Below are 12,076 nucleotides of genomic sequence, written 5' to 3' on the forward strand. Positions count from 1 at the left end.
TTTTCAAGATGGCGGCGATTATCTGCAAATCAAGCTTCACATCCCTAACAACGAGCTACACAGCATACAAAATAATCAACCGCCAAATAAAAATTTGAATGAGAAAGGGATCGAAGTCGAATACTTTCGGCCATTTTAGCTGTGGGTTATATACAAGCAACAACGTTGTAAAACCGAAATATTCCGGAATGTCAGCATTGAAAGAAAAATATTTTTAGTAAAAAAAAACGAATTCTTATATTTACATACATACATACATACAGCCCGTTTTGCAAGCAAAGCCGATCGTGGTTTTCATTTCTATTAAATATAAGCACGCATTTACCGTTATTATAATTCAGGCGGTTTGATACGAATCTACTTGTGTGCGAGTGAATTTCTGGTGCAGTGAAATTACAGAATTTACGATGAGAATGAAATAAAAAAAAAACAAATTATTTACAATATTTACAAGTTTCAGCAAATTTAGCAAAAATTATTTACACACTTATGTATCTATGCGTGCATGTGGATTCTGGCAATGTAAATGTGAATGTGAATGTATGTATGTAAGTAAACAGGCTCTCCAACAAATGCTAAAATCAAGAATAGAATCGCGCATACATACATACGTACGTACATGCATACATATTTGCTGTAACTTTGTGTTATTATAATCCACTTTCAATGAAATGGTGCTAAATATTGCAAATATATTGGTTAACGCAGACCAATTTAAAATGAAACGAAACACCGAGACCTTTGGTGCTTCCTTTCAGTTTAAAAACGGCAATCGTCGAAAGCACAACTAATTTTTAGTAGAAAGTCGCAGCTAATACGCAACTAGCATAACGCCGCAAGTAATTAGTTAATTTATGTAAGTAGTGCAATGAAGTGAGAAAAATCGTACAAAAATACTTAGCTATTTTGTAAGAAACATAAAATAACAAATAAACGTTGTAACTAGCATTTAATAACAACAAAAACAATATGTATATAGTTTAGTGGGAGTATTACGTTGTAGTAATTTAATTGTTTGTCTTAAAAAAAACACTTGTGTAATTTGTGTAACAAATATTTACAACATCGAAAAATTTTAGTACTTCGTGTGTGGAATTGAATATTTAAGTTGTTAACACCAAAAAAGTTACCAAAATCGAAAGTGACTTAATTAAAATAGTTATCAAAGACAAAGTGTGTTTGACCGAGCAGAATGAAAACACTAAGGGTATTCATGAAAGCTACGAAAAAATGTATATTTCTATTTTACTCTCCATACAAAAAAAAAAAAAATGGTGTTGTTTCCTATTGGAATGTAACATTTATTACGTATAGCACTAAAATATTTCGGAAATGTTAAGATTTACGTGAACTTGACCGATTTGTAAATACCAAAAAAAAATTTTTTTTTTCCATCTGCATATATAAATGTGAATGTCTGTTTGTTTATTACCTTATAAGTTTTGAACCGCGCACGGAATCGCACGAAACTTTGCACACTTATTTGTTTTTATCCCGGCAAGGTTAAAGGCATAGAGAAAAATTGGCAGTACTGGAAAAGGGGCGTGGCACCTCCCATACTAACTAAAATTTTCATGTTGTATGTATATCTCTTAAAATATTTGTGGTAGATTGCTGGAACTTTGTGTCGAGATAAACGAAATTAATTCCATACTCCTAGGAAAAGACGGGCGGAATTGGAAAAGGAGGCGTTGCACCTCCCGTAGGCGTGAAATATTTAATCAACTATAACTTCGGAACCACAAGTCTCATAAACGTGAAACTTGGTATGCAGACATATCTATGCGATTGTTTTATAAAAAAAGAGGACCATTTTGAAATATGAGTGTTTTTACTATCTAGAAAATAATTTATGCAACCTCACATACGCGGTTTTGCATTTTGTTTATACACGGGTTTGTACTTCAAACGACGATATATTATTTATTGGAGATATTTTAAAGTAAATAAAAAACACCTGCTGTGCCAAAAGTTATTATTACATTTCATTATATAACACATACAACCGCCCTTCAGTACGCTCCTATAGTAAAATTATAGCAGAAATAAAATACATCTTTACCTAAACTATTTTTCACATTTGTATAAAGACGTGGGGAGGAACGCGCGGGTAAAAGCTAGTTTATAAATAAAATGAGTTTATAAAAATATTTTGCTCACAAACAAAATGCTCAGATGATAGATTAAGAGTTTAGGCTTACAAGGTATTTCTAAATCAGTCCAGCTCGCGTAAATTTTAATTAACGCGAAAAGTGAAAAACTCGAGTTTTCGAGAATGTTTTTGGGAAGGCACCTTCTAGCAGCCTCGTAAACAGTTCCAAAATTCAGAAATTTGACTCAGGGTTTCTTTGTATAGTTAATACATGGTATCAGCTGAAGTTAATACAAAAGCAATATTTAAAATGCCACGAAAAAGTGAAAAATGTAAGTTGTATGAGTTCTTCTTCTTCTTCTTATTTGGCACTACAACCGTTCGTCGGTTTGGGCCGAGACCAAAAACCTTCTCCGATTGCTTCTCTCCTGTGCGAATTTGCGCCAGTTGGTTATCCCGAGCGCAGACATGTCCTTCTGCACTTGGTCCTTTCATTGCGTTCGTGGGCGCCCTTGCTTTCGTTGTCCACCCATGGGTGCGGAGTCGAAGGATCTTTTCACCGGAGCGCCGTCATCCATGCGTTCAACATGTCCAAGCCAGCGCAATCGCTGTATTCGAGATATTTTCGCGTTTAGGGGAATGCCCTAAACACGTTTCCGAAATATTTTGGCGGAAGTGTTAAGATAATATAAATTCTATCATCCCGATATGAAAACAGTAATTTTTTGTTGGTGAAATACCCTAATGTACATATGGCTGAATGGAGGACCACCCTATCTTGGTTGCCGATTCGAAAACGCGCTATCTCAGCAAATAAAAAAACTCTTTTAGATTGTGACGGGTGGGAGAGTATTTTGTGACGGGCGGGACGAGTCACTATTAAGAATACATAATTCGTGAGTAAAATTAACTCTACTGGTTTAATATGAATATTTAAAATATATATTTCTGAGCTATTATAACAGTAAAATAAGAATTATTATACATGCTTTACTGTTATCACAGATTTATGCGCAATTTATGCCATTGATTTTTTTCCTCGCTGGAAAGTCCTTTGTAACAATCTTTGTCACTAAAAAAATAAGTAAAGAGTAAAAGTTTTCCTAGACAAAAATTATTTCTAGTTTTTCTCTTCTACATGGAGTGACCCATTGTTCTATTTAAAATTCTTTGGTTCTCAGTTTTTATGCCGAAATGCCGAATTCGCAGGCAAATAATTTATACAGAATTTGTTTATATTCGATTTGTAGTGCTCAACAAAATCAAATAGCATATCCATTTATACATACATACATATGTATTAACCTAATGGTTGCACTTGAACTTTTGGTAAAAAATTTATAGCACAATGACTTCCACCAAATATGCAAATAATAAAACGCGCATTGCCTCAATTTCCATATTTATCTAATGGCGTTTTCGTTTCTACCAAAAAAAGGTTACCTTCTCTTTGACCTCTACGCACAAATACTAAGAAGAGGGCAATGAGAAGGCAACATTTTTTTGCAGACTCGAAAACGCCATTCAAATCAGCAAAGAATTGTTCGTCATTACAGGTGCTTACAATAAAATATAAACATGATGTGATGTCATTTGATTAGCTGTTTGCGACACAATTTAAGGCAATTTGATATGATAACAAATGATATTAAGCGAGTGAAAGCGAAGTGATGGTGATATAGTGTGAGGTAAGGCGTGATGTGATGCGACGCGATATGATTGCAAGTGATAGAAAATGGTAAATTTTGTAGATAGGTGCCAACTTTTTCCAGAAATGTGTAGGGGTTAAAGCTTTATTTTAACACCTTTAACACACGATTATGAACAGCCCTATTAATTTTTGTAAATGACAGATAGGACTATCGGTTATTAACACACACTTGTCCCCTTATTTTTGATATTCTTCAATTCTGGGGGTTAGCAGCAGGAAAAATCAAAAAAAGTAGATTTTCCTAAGCATTTTTAGTTTACTATTATTTGTTCCGTATTCGGGGTTCGGTATTTCGACGCCTTAAAAGCTCATTAAAATGGCTATGCAGCAGTCTGAATGGCTGTGTTTCGAATCGAGGAGCACATACAGTGACCAAATTACAAATTAGGATTCTACATTTTAGCATGGTTCGGCTATTTTTCTTTTGTTTATTTAATGTTTACTATATTTTTTTTTAAGTAAAGCTCTATTCCTAACATTCATGAATTAATTCCACAAATTTTCATCAAAATTTCAAACTTTTTAATCAGAACCTTTAGAAAAAAATTTGGTTGCAGTTTTGTAACTCATTAAAATTTAGTATAATAAAGTGCTGCTCATTTTCTTCTCAATTAACAAATTGTCGAGCATACCAAACTTGCATGAAAAAAAAAAATTGGCAAAAAAAAATTGGCAAAAAAAAAATTGGCAAAAATTAATTGTAAGACGTAGCTACTTAAAACCTGCACTTTGTCGTACCAAAATTTAACGAAGCTTTTGTAAAAAATTTTTTGTAGTAAAAATCTCGAGTTTTAATTTATTCTTATTTGCAAAAAAAAAAAAATAAATAAAAAAAAATTGAAAAAATAGAATTGTTTATGCATTTGGGTTTATTGAACGCAGAATCTCGCCTTGCTGCTTCGCTACTGCGTTGCCTAAAAAAGTGTTTACCAATTACGCATCATTTTGGCAAATCGCAAAAAAAGCCGAATATTTACATACATACCTGTTACATGGCTCGCGCTATGAGTGTATGCACCTACATAGAAATGTCCAATCCACTTTTTGTTGTTTTTTTTTTTTTAATTATTAATTAACCAGTTTCTAATGCGAGCATGAACCTTTAGGCCACAAATGTTAATCGATCTATTACATGAGTTCGCTGTTGGTCAAGGTTAGCATTTTTATTGTACTTTATGTGTAAATGCATTTGGTTGTATCCATTTAGGATAAGACTCAACGGTATTTTTATCGTTTATTTTTATGTATGTTTATGTTGATGCTTCGGTAATATGAACTAATCCAAAGTTTTTTTCCAACATCTCCTACTTTTAGGTTTGGTACATCATGACTCCTACGTCAAAAATGGCCGCCATCCAGTTTTGCCTACTTGTACTATTGCAAATTCTTAATCAATGCGGTAATATAATTTTTGCATAAAGAAATGTACATACATACATACATATGGGGCATTCTTCGTCAACTGATTTATTATGGTTATATATGGCGGAAAACTTTTTATATATTTATTGAATAAGCTCGAAGCTTGTTAGGTACTCGAGGGTTTTTGGGGTCATTGATGGTGAAGCTGGCCATGCATTTTTTTTTAAATTCCAAATGGCGGATCCATGATTGGATCCGTAGTTTTGTGGGCTTCAGCTGACGAAGAATGTCTCATATGTGCATAGGTTTCTAAATCACTTTGCATTCCAGCTGCACGTGTGGTAGCGCCAACACAGGAGATTGTGGCGCCGCAGCCTGCGATTAGTGGCATACTGTATCAGAAATCTCTCACCGCAGATCATTTATACGATGAGCCAAATACGTTAAGTACGTATCTACACACATACTTACATACGTACTTATACCTTTATACTTAAATATATCGATGGTTCTCTGTAATATCGACACAACTCAAAATTCAACAAAACAAAACCCTTCCAATTGTTAAGTGTCTCATGCCTCAAATCCTTGTGTAATCCATGTCTAATCCTTACTTAAGTAAGCAGTGAGTATTACTAAACTAAATAGTAAAGATTGTACACTCAAAAGTAGGAAGGGTTGTGTTCTTTTTTTGATTTTTTTTTTTTTTTGATTTTTGAGTTGTGCCTTTACTGCAGAGGACAATCGATATTTATCATCCTTACTTACATAATTTCCCGCCCAGAATACGCACAACAACGTGACCAACTCATCCAAGCTGAGCAACTCCTTCTCACTGGCGGTCACTTGCAGCTTGACGAAAATGAGTTGACGGTACATCAAATTTTCATGCGCCACAAACTAATGGAACTCACTTACGGCATGCAAAATCCGCACGAACACGCACCGGCGTTGCACTTTTTCAAAGCCAAGCCGCTCATCGAACAGAGCAATGTTTTCAAATTCTTACAAGCCATGCCGAAGGGCGCCATTTTGCACGTACACCGCACTCCTGCGGTTTCCGTCGATTGGCTAATCGGAAATCTCACCTACACGCCTGGTCTCTTGAAATGCTTCACTGCGCGCGGCAGTGTTGTGCTGAGCTTCCGTGAGGACGCCAAGAAACATGGCTGCCGCTCGGTTTACTACAATGTGCAGCAGGAGCGTGAGCGCACACTCTCAAGGAGTCGATATGATAGTTTTTTGGGAACTAAACTTAGTTTGTACTCGCGTTTGCCGGAACGTAAGTGATGTGTAGCCATGTAGTTTGTAAGCATTTACGGTTATTCTTTAGCTTTCTTTTGCAGTTGAATACAATGATCAGAACAAGGTTTGGCGACGATTCGAAGACATATTCGACACTGTAAGTGATACCATAGGCTATGAACCAGTTTTTCGTATGTTTCACTGGCAGCTGATGGAAGAGATGTACGAGGATAATATAATGTACGCGGAGCTACGCATGAAATTCAAACCGGTGAGTTAATGTGAAACATGCGGGTTGTATCCGACCTAGGCCTGTTGTTTCGGCGATCTAACTTTGCCTAGATCTTTCTCAGCACAGAGCAACATATTGCATCCGGGCTATTCCGTATCGTCACTAGACATGAATAAAGACGCGAGCTCAAAAGTTGACGGCGAAAAAAGACGCATAAAAAAAATTTCAGCGTCAAAGACTCTTAACATACTTCGCCAAGGTTTTTCATAAGCATGTTTTTTCGCAAAATTTTTTTAAACGCCTTTATTCGCCGTCAAAACACTAGCGCGCCTTTATTCGTGTGTAGTGACGGTATGCTTATCCTTCGGCTTGTATCAAACTCAAACCCACAAACCTATTTAAACTGCATATCCCAGAAATGGCTCCATTCGCACTGTACTTCGGGGTTGGCGTCGTGCGAGGAGTCTGCACACGGTAACTGGACGGAGTAACGCGAGTCTATCTTGGCAGTTGAAGCTCCGCGTCTACCACAGGTTATTTTATTGTTATTTGGCCCCGATTACGGCATTCATAGGCCGGGTGACCGACTACCTGTGAATGCCGTTGATCACTCGGCAGTAGGTCGTCGGTGCCCCCTGTCGTGCCTGGGCGGAGGCTGCTCCTAGAGCAAGGGTCTGTTAGGGTGCTCACGTTTGTGGCATCCCACCACAAATTGCTTAGGAAGCACTTGCGCCTCGCTGTGTAGGTGGTGCTTAGGCGATATCGGAAAGCACCCTGTTGCTGTCTGGAGTGCGGCGTTCTGATAAGTCTGTAGCTCCGTCCACTGTGTCCAATGAGTCCCCGGCGACCAAACAGGCGCAGCATAGTTTAGAACCGGCCGGCCAATTGCCTTGTATGTTACCAACAACGTTTCTTTGTCTTTGCCCCAGGTACTGCCGGCGAGCGACTTGAGGACCTTGTTGCGGCTCTGTACTTTGTTGACAACTGCGGTTTTGTGCATGGAAAAGGAGAGCAGGCTTTCAAAGGTGACCCCTAAAGTTTTTGTGTTATTCACTATTGGAATTGGTGTGCCATCGACGTGAATGTCTAATTGAAGCCTAACCTCCTTCGTCCAAGTGGTGGAGACGGCCGCCGTTGATTTCGTTGGGGAGAGTGCTAAGCTCCTTGCAGTGAAAAAGCGAGAGTCTGGGGAGATAGCCGTTTACTTTTGAGCAGAGGTCATCAATTCCATTCCCAGACGCCAATATCGAGCATTAGTCAGCGTATGAGATCAGGAAGATTACTGACGACTGTCTACCACTCATATAATTCGCCGACCATCGTTTAGAACCCTGTGGTAGAGAGGATGCCTCAATGGCTTCTAGTAGCGTGGAATGGCAGACGGTGTCAAACGCCTTCAACAAGTTCAACGCTACTAGGGGCGGTTGCGGTTTAGGCCACATGTTATCTGGGTATTTATGGCGTTAAGTGCTGTTGTAGTGCTGTGATCTTTACCGACACCACCTTTAGATCGGCGAACCCCAATTAACACGATTCTTTCTTTGGCTTGGCCCCATCGAAAGTTTACGTTCCATAGGCCTGCCATTAAATGACCTTGACGGCTAATAGTCTAAAAGCCTTCACTACAAAAAAAAATAAATAACGAGCCCTGATATTTTTGTTTCAGCTTTATGGCGCTAATGGCACCACAGTTGCAACTGAGTACGAAGCCGCCGACATTCTTTTAGAGCTAATAGGTGAGTTCAAGCGTTCACACCCCAGCTTCTTAGGTCTAAAAATAATCTATGTGGCGCATCGTGGCTCAGATGATGTTAAAATGTTTAAAGCTTTCCAAACATTCAAAGACTTCCAGTGAGTGCAACGAATATACAATTATAAATGAATTGAAAAAGAAATAATACAGTCATGTTTAAATAATTTTTCTCTCCTCACAGTGAACGATATCCCGATTTCGTTATCGGTTTTGATCTGATCGGACAGGAGGATAAGGGAAAAGCTTTGCAAGCGTTTGCGTCCATTTTACAGAATTTACCGAAGTCTGCAAAGTATTTCTTTCACGCCGGGGAAACAAGTGAGTTTCAAATCAATACCGTTAACTACAAACGAAGGAATACGTGCTTTTCTTATTTCTCCTTGCAGATTGGCTGGGCTCGTCAGTGGATTTGAATTTAGTCGATGCTATTCTTTTGAATACCACACGCATTGGACATGGTTATTCGCTGATGAAGCATCCCTTGCTTAGCAAGGCCGTTAAAGAGCGTGACATTGCGCTCGAAATTAGTCCGCTCTCGAATCAGGTGTTGAATTTAGTTTGGGATTTGCGAAATCATCCGGGTGGCTACTTTATGTCCGAGAATATACCGTTAGTAATCTCGAATGACGATCCGGGTTTTTGGAATGCTAAAGGTTTGAGTTATGATTTCTATTACGCGATTATGAGTTTCGCACCGAGTAATGCTGGCTTGAAAACACTCAAGAGTCTAGTGTGGAATTCTATTAAGTACTCGGCGTTGAGTGATACGGAGAAAGAGTATGCGTATGCGCAGTTGCAGAGTGATTGGTCCGCATTTCTGGATCGTGTCATTAGCGGGGAAGTAGTGTAATTTGTCCTTAGATACATACATATAGTATAGATGTATATACATATGTAGGTGTTTTCATTTGTAGTTACACGTTTTTTAGATGAATATAAAATTAAATTATAACTCCTGCGATATATTTTTTACATGAAATTTATGAATGACTACTTCATTGTACATTTAAGCATGCATTTAAGGTACGTTTTACAATTTTAAATATTTCCAAAGTGTTTCTAATCAGTATACATGTGTTCCGCTATGAAATTTTGGCAGCTTTCGGTTATTTGCAGAAAAGCGCATCGAAAGCCACCTATTGAATTGCACTGAAATTGAGATTGAGAAAAAGGTTTACCTCTGTAATAAAAGTATTTTCTATTTTAATTAAAATCATGCCTATTACGGTATCCGACGGATGCCATCCGCACGGATCTAATCCGATTCACACTGTCATAACAAGCGAATGAGAAGGATTAGATTCATGAGAATGGGATCCCTCGGAAACAGACCTATTCCGGTCCGACAGATACCATTCGCACGAATCTAATCCTTCGCACTCGCTTATTCCGACAGTGCGAATCTGATTAGATCCGTGCGGATGGCATCCGTCGGATACCGTAATAGGCATGAATAACTCACAAAATAGGGATCACGTATAATTTGGTCTTCAGCGCGGTCAATATACTTTCCCAGTAATTCGACTTTTGCGCAACGCTGTTGGCTGGAATCCTTCGCAAGGGTTTCTAGCTCATGCAAATTATGCTCATCCATGGCGAGAATATAGTCATTGTTGTAGAAGTCCATTATGGTAATCTATGAGGCATTCGAAATGTATTGGGTTGTAGACAATGTACTTCAGCAAGTATGGAGCATGTATATTACCTGTCTTCCCACATGATCTGTTGTAAGGCTATTCTCTGCCAGTACCTTGATACAGCGATCATCTGGCTTACGGCCTACATTCCACGTTCTCAGGCCAGCGCTGTCCACTTCCCAGCTGAGATCGTATTCTTGTACCCAGTGCTTCATGACGCTTTCCGCCATTGGCGAACGACAAGTATTGCCTGCGTACAAGACTTTTGTTAATTTCAACACCTGTTTACATACACACATACGTACATACATATCTCAATCCGTAAATCTAAACTTACCAATGCAAACGAATAGGATTTTCAAGGACTTCATGTTTCGATTTTATCAAATACTATTAAAATTTAATATTCTAAAGTTAGGGAAACAATATTCATGATGAATATAATTTAGCATGTTTCTTAGAGGCGATTTATCAAATAAAGCGAAAACTTACATAAGAAATTTTGCTGACTTTTATATTTTTCGTTTTTCACAAAAAGAAAATCAAAGAAAATCTGAAACAGTGGAAAATTTTCAGATGAAAAAAGGTGAAAAATTATTCACTTAAAAGAATTTCCTATGAACTTGGGGTATCACCATTATCCTTCAATTTGTGTTTCCAGTTATGAAATGGCGGTCGAATCGTTTCATCCCACAAATAGCAAAACTTGATGGGTCTATTCGGGGTAGGGCCTCCAATCAACCCATGTATGGCATGCAACCATACTTAGTTCCTATAATTCTTCGCCAACACGTTCCGCCTATGTATTTTTGATGTTGCTGAGTTTGGAAAAATGATGGTGACAGTGCTTTGCCAGATAAAAATCTGCGTCGTTCTGATTACGTAGACCCGACTGTCGTGGTATAATTTTGATAACTACTTGCACTTCTTTGCATCACTGTGCTTCGCCCTATACTATAAGTTATTTGGCAAAAACACAATTTTTGTTTGCATTTTCTTTTTTTTAAAAAATATCTATTTATTTCTTATGCTTTCACAAAAGGGGTTTTGCATATATCACGTATATCAGCTGGTTTTCGTGCATTGAACATTTAATTTCACTATTAACATGCCTACTAATTTAGATTCAATTGCTTTCTTCTTAAACCTTACCAGCCACAGCTTGTTCGAAAAACGCCGCACACGCTTTAACGCATTGCTGATAAGCTTTTTCGAAACCAGCATCGCCTCGTTGCTGAAAAAGTATACAATGTTACATATTCATCGGCAAACATAGTTTAGTTTAATTGCTTCAATATTCCACTCACATAGTAAGGATCCACGATGATGCGATCACTTTTATCCAGCCCGAAATCACCTAACATTAGCAACTTAGCTTTGGAATTCGCTGGCGCTAGCGACCGCAAATCGCCCATATTTTCCTCATCCATGCCGAAAATGTAGTCAAAATCATGAAAATCTTGCTTCTTTATTTGACGGGCTCGATTGTTGTAGGGTAAACCATGTTTCTTCATTGTGCTCAATGCTCGATGATCAGGTGGATTGCCACGATGCCAATCGCCAATTGCAGCAGAATCCACTTTCCAATCAGCGGAGGCGCCGGCTTTTTTCGATTGTGTCAATCATTACCGCCTCGGCAATGGGAGAACGGCAAATATTACCTGCAATGAATGAAACTTACATTAAAAGAATCGCGACAATAACTTCTCCGCATACCTAAACAGATCATCAAAATCTTCTTGACCATCTTCGTGCTATTTAATTTTAAGTATTTCTCTCAAATATGTCTCAAATCTATTGCACTGTTGTTCAATTTGGCTTTTGATGTCCTCTATGACATTCGCTATCAAATCATATGGTTACGACGTAAGCACGTTGTCTTGTTTAACGTCACGTACAACTAACATACTGTTAGCATTAACCTTTTAGGGGCTAAGAGTTTTATTAGTTTCGTTCCTCAACTTTAATGATGCAACCTGTTAAATTATCAAAAAAAAAACTGGTTAATCTGTCAAATACAGCGTGGATGCCAGCAGTTTTTTTT

General features: G+C 37.9%; 2 protein-coding genes and 1 pseudogene across 3 annotated transcripts; 1 reads left to right on the top strand and 2 right to left on the bottom strand.

Annotated features, from left to right (window-relative positions):
* The first annotated feature begins 766 nt into the window (after positions 1 to 766).
* LOC118750576 (adenosine deaminase 2-like) lies at positions 767 to 9,282 on the top strand. The gene is made up of 8 exons (XM_036485312.1): positions 767 to 856; positions 5,118 to 5,202; positions 5,496 to 5,612; positions 5,950 to 6,447; positions 6,512 to 6,681; positions 8,309 to 8,493; positions 8,577 to 8,713; positions 8,782 to 9,282. The coding sequence occupies exons 2-8, from the start codon at positions 5,130 to 5,132 to the stop codon at positions 9,243 to 9,245; spliced, it is 1,644 nt and encodes a 547-aa protein (XP_036341205.1). The 5' UTR covers positions 767 to 856; positions 5,118 to 5,129; the 3' UTR covers positions 9,246 to 9,282.
* Positions 9,283 to 9,358: 76 nt separating this feature from the next.
* LOC118750578 (low molecular weight phosphotyrosine protein phosphatase-like) lies at positions 9,359 to 10,591 on the bottom strand. Of its 2 annotated transcripts, XM_036485314.1 has the most exons (5): positions 10,525 to 10,564; positions 10,370 to 10,440; positions 10,101 to 10,282; positions 9,858 to 10,031; positions 9,359 to 9,544 (listed from the first exon to the last, which is right to left on the bottom strand). In XM_036485314.1, the coding sequence occupies exons 2-5, from the start codon at positions 10,401 to 10,403 to the stop codon at positions 9,455 to 9,457; spliced, it is 480 nt and encodes a 159-aa protein (XP_036341207.1). In that variant the 5' UTR covers positions 10,404 to 10,440; positions 10,525 to 10,564; the 3' UTR covers positions 9,359 to 9,454. The 2 variants fall into 2 exon arrangements, with proteins under 2 accessions (XP_036341207.1, XP_036341206.1); XM_036485313.1 differs by having other exon boundaries at positions 10,370 to 10,591.
* Positions 10,592 to 11,029: 438 nt separating this feature from the next.
* On the bottom strand, positions 11,030 to 11,944 carry LOC118750579 (annotated as a pseudogene).
* Positions 11,945 to 12,076: the final 132 nt, after the last annotated feature.

This window comes from Rhagoletis pomonella, unplaced genomic scaffold (genome assembly GCF_013731165.1).
Source record: "Rhagoletis pomonella isolate Grant_MI unplaced genomic scaffold, Rhpom_1.0 Rhpom_scaffold_00308, whole genome shotgun sequence".
Taxonomy (NCBI): Eukaryota; Metazoa; Arthropoda; class Insecta; order Diptera; family Tephritidae; genus Rhagoletis; species Rhagoletis pomonella.

Bases quoted from the DNA above. Each gene is read 5' to 3' on its own strand.
- LOC118750578 (XM_036485313.1), bottom strand. From the start codon at position 10,403: ATGAAGTCCTTGAAAATCCTATTCGTTTGCATTG. The intron at 10,283-10,369 runs GTAAGTTTAGAT...TCTTGTACGCAG, and splicing joins AATCCTATTCGTTTGCATTG to GCAATACTTGTCGTTCGCCA. The intron at 9,545-9,857 runs GTGAGTTATTCA...TCTCAATTTCAG, and splicing joins TTATACGTGATCCCTATTTT to TGCAATTCAATAGGTGGCTT.
- LOC118750576 (XM_036485312.1), top strand. From the start codon at position 5,130: ATGACTCCTACGTCAAAAATGGCCGCCATCCAGTTTTGCCTACTTGTA. The intron at 6,448-6,511 runs GTAAGTGATGTG...TTTCTTTTGCAG, and splicing joins GTACTCGCGTTTGCCGGAAC to TTGAATACAATGATCAGAAC. The intron at 8,494-8,576 runs GTGAGTGCAACG...CTCTCCTCACAG, and splicing joins CAAACATTCAAAGACTTCCA to TGAACGATATCCCGATTTCG.